This window comes from Pinus tabuliformis, chromosome 3_1 (genome assembly GCF_031772625.1).
Source record: "Pinus tabuliformis cultivar Carrire ecotype Pingquan chromosome 3_1, CPIR1, whole genome shotgun sequence".
In the NCBI taxonomy this organism is placed as follows: Eukaryota; Viridiplantae; Streptophyta; class Pinopsida; order Pinales; family Pinaceae; genus Pinus; species Pinus tabuliformis.
Window position 1 is genome coordinate 986464459 of NC_142301.1, and position 17159 is coordinate 986481617.

General features: G+C 32.8%; 1 protein-coding gene and 1 pseudogene across 2 annotated transcripts; both read left to right on the top strand.

The window, feature by feature from the left end:
* Nucleotides 1-1285: 1285 nt before the first annotated feature.
* On the top strand, nt 1286-16281 carry LOC149191155 (putative glucan 1,3-beta-glucosidase A; annotated as a pseudogene). The gene is made up of 9 exons (XR_016256027.1): nt 1286-1435; nt 1582-1724; nt 1842-1961; nt 2057-2254; nt 2735-2893; nt 2980-3156; nt 3271-3416; nt 3503-3858; nt 15744-16281. The product of XR_016256027.1 is annotated as a putative glucan 1,3-beta-glucosidase A (transcript).
* LOC149191156 (sporulation-specific glucan 1,3-beta-glucosidase-like) lies at nt 12557-15248 on the top strand. Its single transcript, XM_089412401.1, has 8 exons — nt 12557-12791; nt 12938-13080; nt 13196-13315; nt 13411-13605; nt 14072-14230; nt 14317-14486; nt 14601-14756; nt 14843-15248. The coding sequence occupies exons 1-8, from the start codon at nt 12704-12706 to the stop codon at nt 15246-15248; spliced, it is 1437 nt and encodes a 478-aa protein (XP_089268527.1). The 5' UTR covers nt 12557-12703.
* Nucleotides 16282-17159: the final 878 nt, after the last annotated feature.

The window sequence follows — 17159 nt, forward strand, 5'->3', positions numbered from 1 at the left end:
TTGAGTTTCATAGAGAAAAATTTGGTGTTGTAAGCAAGGCTAGAGACTTAGACCAACATACATTAGTGGTTGTAATTAAGGGGGAGTGTTGGAGATAATTACTATGAAGTTACATTTAGTTTCAAGAAGTCTACAGATAGTATAACTTTAGGATGTGTCAGTCATGCTAGAGTTCTAATTTAGGAAGTGTCAGTCAAGCATGTGTGAGCTAAGATTAGCATAGCTATTCTTCTGTTTTGATTCTATTTAATCATGTAGTTCAGAACAATTGAGAAATCAATTTACTGAACAAAAACTCACATGTATATGTGTTATTTTTTGTGCTTTCCTTCTTGGTCCATCTATCAAAATTTACTTGAAATTGTGTTGCAAAATTCAACAAAACAAAAAACCATTTCTTTTGTTAATTAAATTGCTCCTATTAAAATTAACAAAAACATTGTAATTTGAACTTTTGTATATTATCATTTAAACAAATAATGCCAAATACATGTTTCCTTCATCAATTTAACAAAAATATAACTTAAATTATATGATTTAACAAATAATGCAGAATATAAATTTCCTTAACAATTTAATAAAATTATAAAATATAATTTTAAACTATTTACTAACTACTTTAATGTAACATATAACTTGATTTAACAAACAATACCAAATATATATTTAATAATTACTTTAAATGTGTTATATAATTAACAAATGATGCGAAATACAAATTTCCCTCATAAATTTAATAAAATTCTAAAATATAAATTCAAAATTATTTACTACTCATATTTACTAATTATTTTACGTATAACATGTAATTTGATCTAACAGATAATGCCAAATACATGTTTCCCTTATCAATTTAATAAGATTCTAAAAATATAATTTTAGGCTATTCACTAATTACTTTAGTGCTCTCACCTTTATGGGACATATAAATACTCAACCATATTTTATTTTTAAAAGTTTGCTTTGCCTTTTTAATTTTTTAAAACTTATTTTTATTTGGCTGAAAAATTAATATATATATATAATTAAAAGAGCTTCAATTATCTTTGAAAGTAATCTTTTAGGAACCTCCCTTCTTGGTATATCCTTGCATCTTAGAAAACAGTTGGTAAAAGACAAACATTGGATATTTATTATCACATTCTGACTAGGAGAACCCTTCAGTATCTAATTTCTACAACCACAAACACGATATATAATGCATATCCACTAGTAGATCGTGGGACCTATGATATGGATATTGGTCTCTGCAAAATGCTTTAGCCGTCGACCGGATATCAGCAACTGTGATCTATTGGCGAGCGGCGCTCAAAAGGACAACTGTTCAATCGAGTTGAAGATTTCCCTATGGCTGCTTGCATCAATATCCATGCAAAAAAATCGCTTCAAGGATGCTTTAAATTTGTTATTCTGGTTTTGATGGCATCCTGCTGCGGTATATTACTTGAATCTCAATTCATGAATGGAATTTACTGAAAGCTGCAAGTTCCTGAAAATGCTTTTCAAATGTGTTTTAGATAAAACAGACCCTTCTACAGTGACGAATTTTAAATGCATATCTTACAACATTCATCTCTGCAGCTTATGGAAGCGAGGCATCAGAAGTGAGGAGGCTTACCATAGGCACACAGAAATACCACTGTGTAACCCTGTGAGGGTGGCTCGTTATCGAAGGATTGATCAACCCTTCGCTCTTTGATGGGATTCCGGACAATGATCTGCTGGTATTCTCTTTATTCTGCTCACGTTGGACTTTGCAATGCCATTGGTTGTGCTCCCACTGTCAGGAGCACCTGGTGTTGTTTACTCTGACTTTGGATTGTACTTTTCAATTTTCTCAGGATGGGACGCAGATCCAGTTGAAATCCATGAAACTAGGAACGTACATCGTTGCAGAAAATGGAGGAGGGCAGAAAGTGGCTGTGAACAGAACAAATCCCTCAAAATGGGAGACTTTCAGGGTGTGCTTGATTTTTAAAACGATTTTATGCTGCTAATTTTTCTTTTTCTAATGAAGAATGTTGGACTGAAACTTTAAGCTTGACTTGTGGGATAGGTATGGCGTGTGAGAGATGGCTACTACCAACTTAGAGTCTTCAATAAGCAATTTCTAGGAGCCGATAATGGAGGGGGGGGGGATGTTGTGAAGGCTGTAGCCACCACCCCTAGAAGCTGGGAAACATTTCAGATCATCCGAAACAACGCCGATCGAAATCGTGTGCATCTCAAAGCCTTAAACGGAATGTACTTGCAGGCATATTGTTTTCAGGATTGAGATAATTGTACCCAACATGGATTTTTGAAGGAACAATTATACATCAAACAAACAGAGGATCTCATAACTGTACACACCATGGATTTTTGAAGAAACGCTTCATATCAAATAAACAGAGAATCTCATAATTGTACCCACCATGGATTTTTGAAGAAACAATTTATATCAAACAAACAGAGAATCCTAGGTTGTGTGGAGTTTAGTGGGTTCAAACAAATTTTATGAAAAGGGTTTAGGATGGAAGTCATTCAAGTTTAATTAAGCTTTGTATTTTTTTACAACCACATTTTACACAATTTTAATGATAACATCCCTTGTGGGTTGATAGTTCTTCTTTATCTAATGAAGAGGTTGGCCCCCGCCTAGGCTGAAACCTGGTTGGAAATTTGATTGTTATTATAAGCTGATTTCCAATCTCCTTTACCGAATACACTTTGTGATCACGTTAAACACATGCAGGTCCATTCTAAAGATCAGTTAACTGCCGATTTCAAAGGGGAGCCTGCTTGGGACGGCAATAATGCTGCAACTTTCGAGATGAGCTTCACAGGACATATGCAGGGGGGGTTCCAAATCTCAAACGGTTATGGACCCGAGAGAGCTGCCCAAGTCTTGAAGGTAAACCCTAGTAGACCTCTTACACTGCGCTGTTGAGGTATAGTAACCACTGGGGTTTCTGATGCTTTTACATTCTGTTTTCTCAGGAACATCGCAGCACTTTCATTAGGGAGGATGATTTTGTTTTCCTGTCCAAGCAAGGGATAAGTGCTGTTGGAACTTAGAATCCCAGTTGGATGGTGGATAGCAAGTGATCCAAAACCTCCTGCTTCTTTTGTCGGAGGATCTCTGGAATGTCTAGATAAAGCTTTCTCGTGGGCACAGTAAGTGAAAATTGACTTTCATCCCGAACTTTTTTTAATCCTATGAACAGAAAAGAAACAGAAGCCCAGATCATGAGCCACGGGTTATTTAACTTTGTGAAAACTGAACTACAGGAATCATGGTATTAAGGTTATTATCGATCTTCATGCTCACAAAACGGCGATAAACACAATGGCAGCAGAGACGGATATATAGAATGGGCCGATTCACAAAAGAACATTGACACGACTTTATCCACCATTGATTTTCTTGCTTCTAGGCAAAACCAATTCATAATTTAGCAGTCCCTATCATCATCTCCAGCAGGTCTGTACCATATTAAAAAATTGCTTCCATCATTGACAGATATGCTGCACACCCTGCCCTTTTGGGCATTGAGCTGCTGAATGAGCCACGGTCCTCTGGAAACAGATTGAACAATGTGACTGCCTACTATACACAAGGCTACAACATCGTTCGAAAGTATTCCTCATCGGCGTATGTGATAATGTGCAACAGAATCGGCCCTGCTGATCCTAAGGAGTTGTTTCAAATCAACCATGGGTTATTCCGCACTGTAGCAGACGTCCATTACTACAATCTCTTCGATGATCCCACTTTCAAACATATGACGGTTCAGCAAAATATCGACTATATTAAAACCACGAGAGCTCAAACTCTCCAGAGCCTCGTCTCGGCAAATGGTCCGCTCATCTTTGTTGGTAAGCATCTGAGCTCCAAGCAATTACTCGGAGTTGTATTTAAAATGAACATATTTGAAAACCTGCATAAGTGTATAGAAATTTCCAACGATCTAAAATTTGAGAATCAGACGTCAATAAGGGTATAAAAAGAGGATTTAGTTTGGGGTAGTTTAATTTACAAAGAAAATGTTTTTTGCGGGATATTTTTTTGGGTTAATTTTAATTAAAATTATATAATTTTTTTTTGATGATGAAGGTGGTTAACATCCACTGAGACCAAATAATGGTCTATCGGACCTAAAGAAACAATTTATCTATTTTGATTTAAGATTTTATTTTTATGCTCAAAAAGCTTGGAGAGAAGCCTCCCGAGCTCACTATAATTTTGACATTGTAAAATGCTAGGAAGGTCAGTATTGTAACAAAGATTGTGAAACTGAGATCTAATGTGGTTATACGCGGGGCACTCTAAGAGGAAGTGGTTTTCATCCTCGATGTTCCTATTCTCACATATATGGCAGATCCTTTCTGTCCATGGCGTTTTAGGAATTGCCCAACGACCTGTTTCACTATGGAGCTCATGAGAATTCGTTCTAATCTTTGCTATATTAATTTTCTTCTTAGAGTTAGTTAAAATAGAGAGATATTTTTGATCTTCTAGGGTGGGGTTGATGACTTTCTTATAATAACTTAATTTTCTTTTAGACGCTAAGTCTTTCTCACACCACATTTTTTCTTTGAACTTAGAAGTAACAATATCTTTAATGTTATTTATGTTTTGCAATGCATCATTTTCGTTGATCTCCCAATAGTTTAACCAGGCCCTTGTGTCTTTATGCCACCCTCGATTGAGGCTTAGGTCGTTTTGGCTAGAATTTAAAGCTAGCTTAGGAAGTCTATGATCGTCTATGTTTTTATATGTTTCTTCTTTGAGCTAGTTAAAATAGAGAGATAATTTTTTAATTTGTAAAATTAGATAACCCTACAGATTTTTTAGATTACTTAATTTATTTATGCAAAATACATTTTAAACAACATAAATAAATTGTTTTACCTCATTTCTCAAAAAATATTTATTTATTTAGTCAAATTAAATCAAGTTCTTTAGTTTAAAAATAAAAATAAAAAATTTTAGTTAAATCTCAACCTTAAAAATATATGAAAATGTTAAACTATTTATTATATTAAATATGATATTATAATTAAAAACTAAAAATGATATAGGCCAACGCGTTTTGAACCAACGAGTGTAACTCATCATCAAGACAAGATGAAAAATCAGATCATAGGGTAAGTTAAATAAAAAGTCAAAATATCTATTAATTTTATTATTATTATTATTATTATTTATTTAATTAGTTTTTATTTTGTTTGTTTATTCTTATGAATAAATAAATAAAACTAAATATCAAATACATTATATAATTAATTATATATAATTAACATGACCCATAATATAAAAATAAAAATACAAAGGACTATAAAAGATTCTAAACTAATGAAAAATATTCAAATAAAAACACAATTTAGTCAAAGGAAAATAAATCAAAAGGTAATGTAAATGATAATTAGTTATAAAATAAAGAGACTCATTTTTCCATCAAGTTTTTTGTAAGAAAACCTATACTGAGCAGTATCTTCATGCCAAATCTCATCATTTTGATGCTCAAGAGTTGGGTGTTCTCCCATCATTTCCCTGCTCAAAAGTTGGGTGTTCTCTACACTCTAGCTACTAGTGCTATGAAGGTTTCTGATGTCGACCATTTTCTAAAGAGAAATATCATCTCTTGAAGGTTTTTGTCAATAATGGTTACAGTAATAGAGAAGGCCTTAAAGCCTTCCTCAAAAGTAGCAAAAGTCCTAAGGCTAAGAAAGACCCTAATGATCATAGTTTTGGAGTTCACCTCCCATTCATCCAAGGGACGATTGACAAGATTGCGAGAATCCTTAGGAAGCACAATATTCCCTCTACCTTTCGCCCCTAAACACGCTAAGGGGTTCCTTAAAGTCTGCTAAAGACCCCGTGGGCCCTAAAGATATGAAAGGCATTTATTTGATCCCATGCTCTTGCGAGAATCCTTAGGAAGCATAATATTTCCTCTACCTTTCGCCCCCTAAACACCTTAAGAGGTTCCTTAAAGCCTGCTAAAAACCCTATGGACCCTAAACATATGAAAGGCATTCATGTGATCCCGCGCTCTTGTGGATCATCGTACATTGGTGAAACATACCAATCCATCAATTAATCAAAGTATTAAGGAACACACTGACGATATCAAGCATAGAAGGTTGCACCCTTTGGCCTTAGCAGAACACGTTGAGAAGACCAAACATCAAATATGCATTGAGGAGATTAAGGTCATTGTGAAGATTTCTCATTTTCATCACCATAAATTTGGGGAAGCCATACAAATTGAAAAGAGGCCTAGTAATATTAATAGGGACAACCATTGGAAAATTTCCTTCCTTTTTTCCTCTGTTTCATCTTTTTTTTTTCAAATAACTACAAAATAAAAAATAATAAAATAGTAAATAATGAAAATTAAAAGAGAATTTAATTAAACATATTTTATATATATATATATAATTATTTTCTTTCTCCCTTTTTCCATTACTATAAGCTAAAATAATATTAAAATAGTAAATAATTAAAATAAAATTTAGTTAAACCTATTATATTTAAATTTAACAAAATTTATTATTTTCTTTGACTTTATAGCTAATTATCACTTATATTACCTTTCGATTTATTTTCCTCTAACTAAATTGTGTTTTTATTTAAGTATTTTTCATTAGTTTAGAATCTTTTATAGTCTTCCGTATTTTTATTTTTATATTTATATTTATATTTATATTTATATTTATAGTAATAGTAATAGTATGGGTCATGTTAGTTATATATAATTAATTATATAATGTATTTAATATTTAATTTGATTTATTTATTCATAAGAATAAACAAATAAAATAAAAATAACCAAAAAGTAAATTAATTAATAAATATTTTGTCTTGTTTTTTTCTAATCAAATATAGTTGTTTATAGTCTTTTTCTTTCCTATAGTTGTTAAAAGGTCTTGACTTCCTATTTAACTTATCATGATCTGATTTTTCATATTGTCCTGATAACAGTCACACTGTTTGGTTCGAAACTGGTAAGCCTATTTCTACCAATGTGATTTCTTCCTAAATTGTTTTCAGTGCAAAATATAAACCACAAAAACTTAAATTTTAATGTAACTAAAAATGATACTATAATAATTAAAAAAAGATAATTATTTATGTGGGGAAAAAATTGTCTTACCATCACTCTGTAATTGGTGAAGGGAATGGGTGGCCGAGTGGGAGGTGAAGAATGCGACACAATCAGATTATGGAAAGTACGGAGATGCACAGTTAAGTATACGGGACATCTTCCTTCGGATGGACATACTGGATTCTAAGAAACATTGGTAACAGGCACAGGGATTTTCAGTGGATGGTGAACAATCAGTACCTTTGATTGCCATCGATCCAAATTTGGTTTTTCTGTGTAATATAGCCAATGAATACGTTTCGGTGGGGATAATAGCTCAATAAATTTGGAGGGAATAATCTTTTTTATACCACTTTTGAGGAATAAAAAAGTTTGATAACCCAGCTGCCATTTACCTCAAAGCTCTTTATCTGTTATACTCAATCTGTCCCGTCAATACTTATGGCGGGAGTCCCATATATTTCTGTGTTAGGCCATCGATCTTAAAATAGGATATCATTGATAACGACGGTCACCTCTCCGTTTGCGAAGTGTTTTTTTCTTATTTCTTAAGTGAATTTTGTTCAAAATATGATAGCATTTTTGAAATACTATGTTACAATGGTGCAATAGGTAGAAATTGACTGTCTCAAGATTTTATAGGATATTAAATTTATCTTATATTTTTATTTGGATATTAAATTATTTTGTAATTTTTTTTTAAGTATGTGTAGATTTTATTATAATAAATTTATTAAATAAACAGTGAAAATAGTTATTATTGGCTGTTATCTTAATGTAAATACACTCCACTGTTATTGAAGAAAACTACTTTTATATATATTTTTAAAATTAAATGCTAGTGACTGTAAAATGATAAACTTTCGATCCTACTACATACCCTTTAGATTTAAACAATGCACCATCAAATTATTGCCCAAAAAAGTTTAAAACCAAAAAGAAGATTTGATTTTCTACTATATGCTTTTTCGTGATTTTCATTGCTAGGACGTTAAATAAAGATTCCAACTTGCCGATTAGATATAGGGCTTCTTTTTTCAAACGAAACGATAAGGCTTTATCTCAACCTCTTGATTGCAAATTGAAAATGATATCCACTCAGGGGCAGAAACAAGGTTTAAATGTAGTTAATTGAAAATTACATTTAATAGGATTTAAATGTTTTATGAGTTTTTAAGAAATTATAAGAAAATATTTTAAATAATTTTTTAGTGGCAATTTAATTACAATAAATTTTTGCTTTAGCACATTATACTTTTTTGTTGGGATAAATTACATAATAGATTGAGATATCTATTTTTGCAATAGGTTTTTATTTTTTTGGGACAAACTTGTGATACCTATATACATAAATACAAGTTGGATACGTATATATTAATTTTTTGGAAAAATATAAAAAAAAATTAATTAATAAATTTCATGAAAATGAAATATTATATATTATGTATTAAAAGATTTGTAATTTAAATTTCTTTAACATGCTTATATTTATAAAAGAGGCAATTAACCTAATTATCAATTTTTCTAATAAAAAAATTAAATAATATTGATATAAATTATATTTAATTTTTTAAATTAAATCACTGTGATCCGATCTAAGAAACAAAACAAAAAAAACATATGGGGCTGTCAAGCGATAAGAACAAGGGTTTATATCAACCTTTTGTATTTTCAATTGAAATTGACATCACTTCATGAGCAAAGATTCCAATATGCTATGTGCATGTACCACTTCGTATTCTCAAACGTTAAGCATAATGTGTTATATCAGCCTCCTATATTTCAAATTGAAATTCGTACCCACTCATGCGCAGAAATAGCACTCATTTACAAAAATAAGATGTATCCTATTGCCATGAAGTATGATAGACATGATTACTCATTTGCACCAAAAGCAACTTGCTGGGATGATTTTTGGTTGCGACATTTCAAGGCTGGTTATCTACATTTTGGTGTCCGTAGATTATTGCAGTATCATAATATGGTTAAAGGGTTTCTTCCTATTTACGAGCTAGCTAGTACATGTGAGAGTTACATTCTAGTAAAGCAATAGAAGGACAATTTTTTTATAGGGGATTGTCTTATAATGCAAAGGAACCTTTGGAGTTGGTTTATACAAATATTTGTGGTCCAATGTATATGTAGTCACTTAGAGAAAGTTATTACTTTCTAACCTTCATATATGATTACAATACAAAGCCTTGGATTTATTTATTCACAAAGAAGCCTGAAACTTTTGACAAGTTTCGAGAATTCAAGGCAATGGTAGAGAAGAAAAGTGGTCCTCAATTCACTTAGTGATTTGATTAGACAAAGGAGGTGGCTATGATTAAAAATATTTTCATAGCTTTTGTAAGTTTTGTGGGAGAAAATGGAAAATTATGTAAGGTACACACCACAACAATATGATGTATTTGAAAGAAAGAATAGAACCATCATGAATATGGCTAGAAGTATGTTGAAGGAGAAACATATACTAAATGAGTTTGGGTGGAAGTAGTAGATTGCTCAATTTATGTTTTGAATAGATAGAAGTATGTTGAAGGAGAAACATATACTAAATGAGTTTGGGTGGAAGTAGTAGATTGCTCAATTTATGTTTTGAATAGATATCCCACTAAAAGTGAAAGAAAATGTTCCATAGGAAGCATTGACAAGGATGAGTTGCAGTGTAGCACAATTCAAGGTATTTGGTTGTGAAGTGAGAAGTACATTTTTATTAGGTATAGTGATTAGTCGAAGGTATATAAGTTATATAATCGAATAACAAATAGGCTGATAGTTAGAAAAGATCATGAATTTTAAAAAACTGATGCATGGGATGAAAGCATTGATAAATCTATAACAATTGGAGTTGTGATACCTCAAGTAGAAGATGATGTAGAGGATACTTTGTATGAGAAGGTAAACAAGATTCACAAATCCAGTCATCAATAAAAAAAATACTCCAATAAGAAGCCTAACACATTCTATTTAAAGTGAGTCATCTTCTCGAACAACTATGTCTACTCCTACTACTCAATCAAGTAGTGAATCTCATTCCTTAAGGCCTAGAAAGACCAAAAGTTTGAGAGAGATCTATGAAGACTTAGATGTGAATTTAAATTTTGATTTATTTATTTGTCAATCAACATATTTTGAAGAGGAAATGAAAGATGAAAATTGGGTTAAGGAATGGATGAAGATATTATTCCATAGAGAAAGATGATACATGGGATTTAGTAGAATTACCAAAATATAAAGATTGCATAGGTGTTAAATGGGTTTATGAAATAAATCTCAACGAGAAAGGAGAAATCCAAAAGTACAAGACTAAATTGGTAGCAAAATACTTACACAACAACTTGGAGCAGATTATGGTGAGACCTTCACACCAGTTGTGAGGTTAGATACATTTGAGGCAATCAAAGCCACAACAACGCAAAATAGATAGAAAGTTTACTAAATGGATGTAAAGTCGACATTCTTGAATGGAATTTTGGAAGATGAGGTTATGTGCAACAACCACCAGGATATGAGATAAAAGGTCATGAAAATAAGGTATACATGTTTAAGAAAGCTATTTATGGACATAAGCAAGCTCTTAGAGCTTGGTATATAGGAGGATTAATCAATGTTTGATGAGTAGTGGATTTGTTAAAAGTAGCAATGAACCTACATTATATACAAAGGTGAATGAGCAAGGACAAATTATATTGTTTGTCTATATTTTGAGGACATGATAGTCACAAGGAATCTATTAGTGGATGAGTTAAAAACAACTATGAAGAAAGAGTATGAAATGACTAATTTGGGGTTGATGAGATTTTTTCTTGGTATTGAAGTCACTCAATCACTTTCAAGTATTTTTGTGTTTAAAGGAAGGTATTTCATGAATGTGTCGAAGATGTTTAGGATGTTGAATTGTAAACCAACACCAACTCCAGTTGCAACAGGAACAAAGCTCAGCAAAGCAGATATAGGATCTAATGTAGATCCAACTCTATTAAAGAGATTATTTGGAACTGTTATGTATCTTATTGCCACTACACTCGACATGATATACACAGTTAGTTTAATTCTTAGGTTCATGGAGTCTCCAAAAGACTTGCAATGGCAAGCAGGAAAAATAACTTTGAGATTTATCATTGGAACAACACGATATGCCATCTTATACTACAACAGTAACAGTGACTTATTAGTTGGATACACTAACAATGACTTTTCAGGTAGCATGGATGACAATAAGAGTATTTTGGGATATGTTTTACGTATTGGTTTAGGTGTGATTTCATGGGCATCCAAGGAGAAACCCATCATGTCAATCTCATCAATGGAAGTTGAGTATGTAGAAGGAACAACAACATCTTATCAAACATTTTTGTAATGCAAAGCATTGGATGATCTATTACAAAAACAAGAGGGACCAACTACAATGTATTGTGACAACAAATCAACAGTATCCTAGTCAAAGAACCATGTTTTACATTACAAAAGCAAGCACATTGATACAAAATATCACTTCATTAGAGAACTTGTCAATAATGGAGAAATCCACTTGGAATCTTGTAGATGAAAAGAACAATTGCATGACATATTCACAAAGTCATTGTCAAGAGATTTTTTTGAGTTTCACAGAGCCTAGTTGAAACTTAGAACAACACTCAATAGTCCTTGTAATTAAGGAGAAGTGATGGAAGTAATTACTTTCAATTATATTGACTTGCACGAAGTTTATAGATAGTATAAATTAGGATGTTTCAGTAATGCTAGAGTTCTAAATTAGAAAGTGTACACATGCATGTGTGAGCTAAGATTAGCATATACATTCTTAACTATTTTTAGTCTCTCTACATGTACCTTTAAGAAAATGAGAAAATCAATTTACCAAACAACAACCTCATATCTGAGTGTGTTATTTTGTGGTTTCCTTCTCTATCCATATATCAAATCTTACTCAAAATTGTATCATCAAATTCTAACCGAAAAAAACTATTTCTTCTATTAATTAAATTACTCCTATTAAAAATTACAAAAACATTGTAATTTTAAACTTCTATTGTCATTTGAAAAAATGGTGTCAAATACATGTTTGTCTCATCAATTTAATAAATTTATAAGATATAATTTAAACTATTTACTGTGATAATAAAATTCTAAAATATAATTTTAACCTATTTGTTAATTACTATGATAATAAAATTATAAAATATAATTTTAGATTATTTACTAATTACTTTACAACTCTTATGTTTATGGGATATATAAATAATTGGTTTTGTCTTTTCAATTTTATAACACTTCAATTTTATTTGCTATGAAGAAATAATAATAATAATAATAATATATATGGTTGCATCTTAGAAAACGACGGCTAAAGGACCAGGATTAAAAGTAAATGTAACTTCGTTATTTACTATCACATTCTCGCTTGGAGAATCTTCCAGTATCTAATTTCTGCAACCACGAACACGATATATAATGCATAGCCACTGGCGGATCGCGGGACCTATGACATGTATATTGGTCTCTGCAAAATGCTTTAGACATCGACTGGATATCAGCAACTGCAATTTATTCGCGAGCGGCGTTCAAAAGGACAACAGTTCTATCGAGTTGAAGATTTCACTATGGGAGCTTGCATCAATATCCATGCAAGAAAATCGCTTCAAGGATGCTTTACATTTGTTATTCTGGTTTTGATGGCATCCTGCTGCGGTACATTACTTGAATCTTGATTCATGAATGGAATTTACTGAAAGCTGCAAGTTCCTGAAAATGCTTTTCAAATGTGTTTTAGATAAAACAGGCCCTTTTACAGTGATGAATTTTAAATGCATATCTTACAACATTCATCTCTGCAGCTTATGGAAGCGAGGCATCAGAAGTGAGGAGGCTTACCATAGGCACGCAGAAATACCACTGTGTAGCCCTGGGAGGGTGGCTCGTTATTGAAGGATGGATAAAGCCTTCGCTCTTTGATGGGATTCCGGACAATGATCTGCTGGTAATCTCTTTATTATGCTCTTATTCGACTTTGCATTGCCAGCAGTCGCTCCCACTATCAGGATGACCTGGTGTTGTTTACTCTCACTTTGGATTGTACTGTTCTATTTTCTCAGGATGGAACGCAGATCCAGTTGAAATCCATGAAACTAGGAACCTACATCGTTGCAGAAAATGGAGGAGGGCAGAAAGTGGCTGTGAACAGAACAAATCCCAAAAAATGGGAGACTTTCAGGGTGTGTTTGATTTTGAAAAAGATTTTATGCTGCTAATTTTTCATTTTCTAATGAAGAATGTTGGACTGAAACTTTAAGCTTGACTATTGGGATAGGTATGGCGTGTGAGAGATGGCTACTACCAACTTAGAGTCTTCAATAAGCAATTTCTAGGAGCCGATAATGGAGGGGGGAGTGTTGTGAAGGCTGTAGCCACCACGCCTAGAAGCTGGGAAACATTTCAGATCATCAGAAACAACGCCGATCGGAATCGTGTGCATCTGAAAGCCTTAAACGGAATGTACTTGCAGGTATATTGTTTTCAGAGATTGAGATTAAGATAATTGTACCCAACATGGATTTTTGAAAAAACAATTATATATCAAACAGACAGAGAATCTCATAATTTTACCCACCATGGATTTTTGTAGAGACGATTTATATCAAACGAACAGAGAATCTCATAATTGTACCCACCATGGATTTTTGAAGAAACAATTTATATCAAACAAACAGAGAATGATAGGTTGAGTGGAGTATAGTGGGTTAAAACTTCATGGAAAGGGTTCAGGACGGAAGTTACTCACAGTCTCAATTAGGTTTCATATTTTTCTAGCAACTATGATTCACACAATCTTAAAGCATCCACTTCCTTATCTAATAAAGAAGCTGTCCCCTGCATGGGCTGAAACCTGGTTTAAAATTTGATTGTTAGTATAAATTGATTTACAATCTCCTTTACCTAATACACTTTGTGATCACGTTCAACACATGCAGGCCCATTCTAAAGATCAGTTAACTGCCGATTTCAAAGGGGAGCCTGCTTGGGACGGCAATAATGCTGCAACTTTCGAGATGAGCTTCACAGGACATATGCAGGGGGAGTTCCAAATCTCAAACGGTTATGAACCCGAGAGAGCTGCCCAAGTCTTGAAGGTAAACCCTAGTAAACCTCTTACACTGCCCTGTTGAGATATAGTACCCACTGGGGTTTCTGATGCTTTTACATTCTTCTTTCTTAGGAACATCGCAGCACTTTCATTACAGAGGATGATTTCGTTTTCCTGTCCAAGCACGGGATAAGTGCTGTCAGAATTCCAGTTGGATGGTGGATTGCAAGTGATCCAAAACCTCCTGCTCCTTTTGTTGGAGGATCTCTAGCTTGTCTCGACAAAGCTTTCTCGTGGGCACAGTAAGTGAAAATTGACTTTCATCCCGAATTTTTTTTAATCCTATGAACAGAAAAGAAACAGAAGCCAAGATCATAAGCCACCGGGTAGTTAACTTTGTGAAAACTGAACTGCAGGAATCATGGTATTAAGGTGATTATCGATCTCCATGCTGCTCCAGGCTCACAAAACGGTGATGAGCACAGTGGCAGCAGAGACGGATATATAGAATGGGCCGATTCACAAAAGAACATTGACACCACTTTATCCACCATCGATTTTCTTGCTTCTAGGTAAAACCAATTCAGAATTTAGCAGCCCTTTTCATTATCTCCGGCAGGTCTATAAAATATTAAAAAATTGGTTCTATCATTGACAGATATGCTGCACACCCTGCCCTTTTGGGCATTGAGCTGCTGAATGAGCCACGGTCCTCTGGAATCAGTTTGAACAATTTGACTGCCTACTATACACAAGGCTACAACATCGTTCGAAAGTATTCGTCGTCGGCGTATGTGATAATGTGCAACAGAATCGGCCCTGCTGATCCAAAAGAGTTGTTTCAAATTAACAACGGCTTATCCCGCACAGTTGTGGACGTGCATTACTACAATCTCTTCGATGATGCCACTTTCAAAAATATGACGGTTCAGCAAAACATCGACTATATCAAAACCACAAGAGCTCAAACTCTGCAGAGCCTCGTCTCGGCCAATGGTCCTCTCATCTTTGTTGGTAAGTATCTGAACTCCAAGCAATTACTCAGGGACTTGTATTTAAAATGAATATATTTAAAACCTGCAGAAGTGTATAGAAATTTCCAAGGATTTAGAATTTGAAAATCAGACCTGAATAAGTGTATAAAAATGCTGAGGATTTAGTATTGGCATGATATTTTAAGATATTTTTAAAATACAGTAGATATTTTTAAAAATTTGAGTTTATGTTATTTAATTTGTATGATTTTAGTGTTTAAATTTTTTCAGAGGGAAAATCTATTTATATATTCAAAAATATATTTTAAACAATATAAAATTCCATTTTCCCTAAAAACTATATTTCACCATTATTTCACCAATCTCAAAAAAAGAAAACTCTATTTTATCAACTCTGTTTCATCTTGTTAAACTGAACCTTTAGTTTTAAAAACAAATATATGAAAATTTTAAATTACTTATTATGATTAAAAAAATAAAATGACACTATAATAATTAAAGAATGGGAGATAATTATTTATATGCAGAAAATGTTGTCTTACGATCACTCTGAAATTGGTGAAGGGGAATGGGTGGCCGAGTGGGAGGTGCAGAATGCGACACAATCAGATTATGAAAGGTACGGAGATGCACAGTTCCAAGTATACGGCACAGCTTCTTTCGGATGGACATACTGGACTCTAAGAAGCATTGGTAACAGGCACTGGGATTTTCAGTGGATGGTGAACAATCAGTACCTTCGATTGCCATCAATCCAAATTTGATTTTTTTTTGTGTAATATAGCCAATGAATACGTTTCGGTGGGGATAATAATCTTGAACTTTTCTAATGTTTCTGTGCGAGCTTAACTCAATAAATTTGGAAGGAATAATCTTTTTTATACCACCTTTGAGGTATAAAAAAGTTTGATAACCCAGCTGCCATTTAACTCAAAGCTCTTTATCTGTTATACTCAATCTGTCCCGTCAATACTTATGGCCGGAGTACCATATATTTATGTGTCAGGCCATCGATCCTAAAATAGGATATCATTGATAACGACGGTCACCTCTCTGTTTCACCATAATGCGGATTTTGAAGTGTTTTTTTCGTTTTTCTTAAGTGAATTTTGTTCAAAATATGATAGCATTTTTGAAATACTATGTTACAATGGTGCAATAGGTAGAAATTGAGTGTGTCAAGATTTTATAGGATATTAAATTTATCTTATATTTTTTTAAGATATTAAATTAATTTGTATTTTTTTAATGTATTGGTAAATTTTATTATAATCAATTTATTAAATAAGCTGTAGTTATTATTGGTTGTTATCTTAATGTAAATACCGTCATCATTGTTATGGAAGAAAGCTATTTTTATATATTTTTTAAAATTAAATACCAGTGACTGTAAAATGGTAAACTTTAAATCCTATCACATATTTTTTAGATGTAAACAATGATTTAGTTTAATTAGGTGGAGGAGTTTAGAGAAAATCTAGCAAAGATTTTTGTAAATCCAAGTTATAGTTGTTAAACTTCAAAATTTTAGGTGTCCTAAGCTTTTTTGATGGTGCTGAATCTATTTCCACTATCAAAAATACAATTCAAACACTCCCTCTACAAGATTTTTTGAATTTTTTATTCAAATCCCTATCACTTTTAATCAGCCAAACTCCGCCCCGTTACATGACTCCTTAAACAATGCACTATGAAATTATTGCCAAAAAAAATTTAAAACCAAAAAGAAGATTTGATTTTCTACTATATGCTTTTTCGTGATTGTCATTGCTACTACGTTAAACAAATATTCCAACTTGACGATGAGATATAGGGCTTCTTTTTTCAAACGAAACGATAAGGCTCTATCTCAATTTCTTGATTGCAAATTGAAAATGATATCCACTCATAGGCAGAGACAAGGTTTAAATGATATCCAGTCATTTAAAAACAAGGTTGTCCCACTTTGCAGATTTGATTTTCCACGATATCTTTTTGTGA

What these genes read in the sequence shown, in the direction of transcription:
- LOC149191156 (XM_089412401.1), top strand. Translation starts at nt 12,704, where the DNA reads ATGGGAGCTTGCATCAATATCCATGCAAGAAAATCGCTTCAAGGATGC. An exon ending in TTCCGGACAATGATCTGCTG is followed by an intron (nt 13,081 to 13,195) that starts GTAATCTCTTTA and finishes CTATTTTCTCAG; the next exon opens with GATGGAACGCAGATCCAGTT. An exon ending in AAAGCTTTCTCGTGGGCACA is followed by an intron (nt 14,487 to 14,600) that starts GTAAGTGAAAAT and finishes ACTGAACTGCAG; the next exon opens with GAATCATGGTATTAAGGTGA.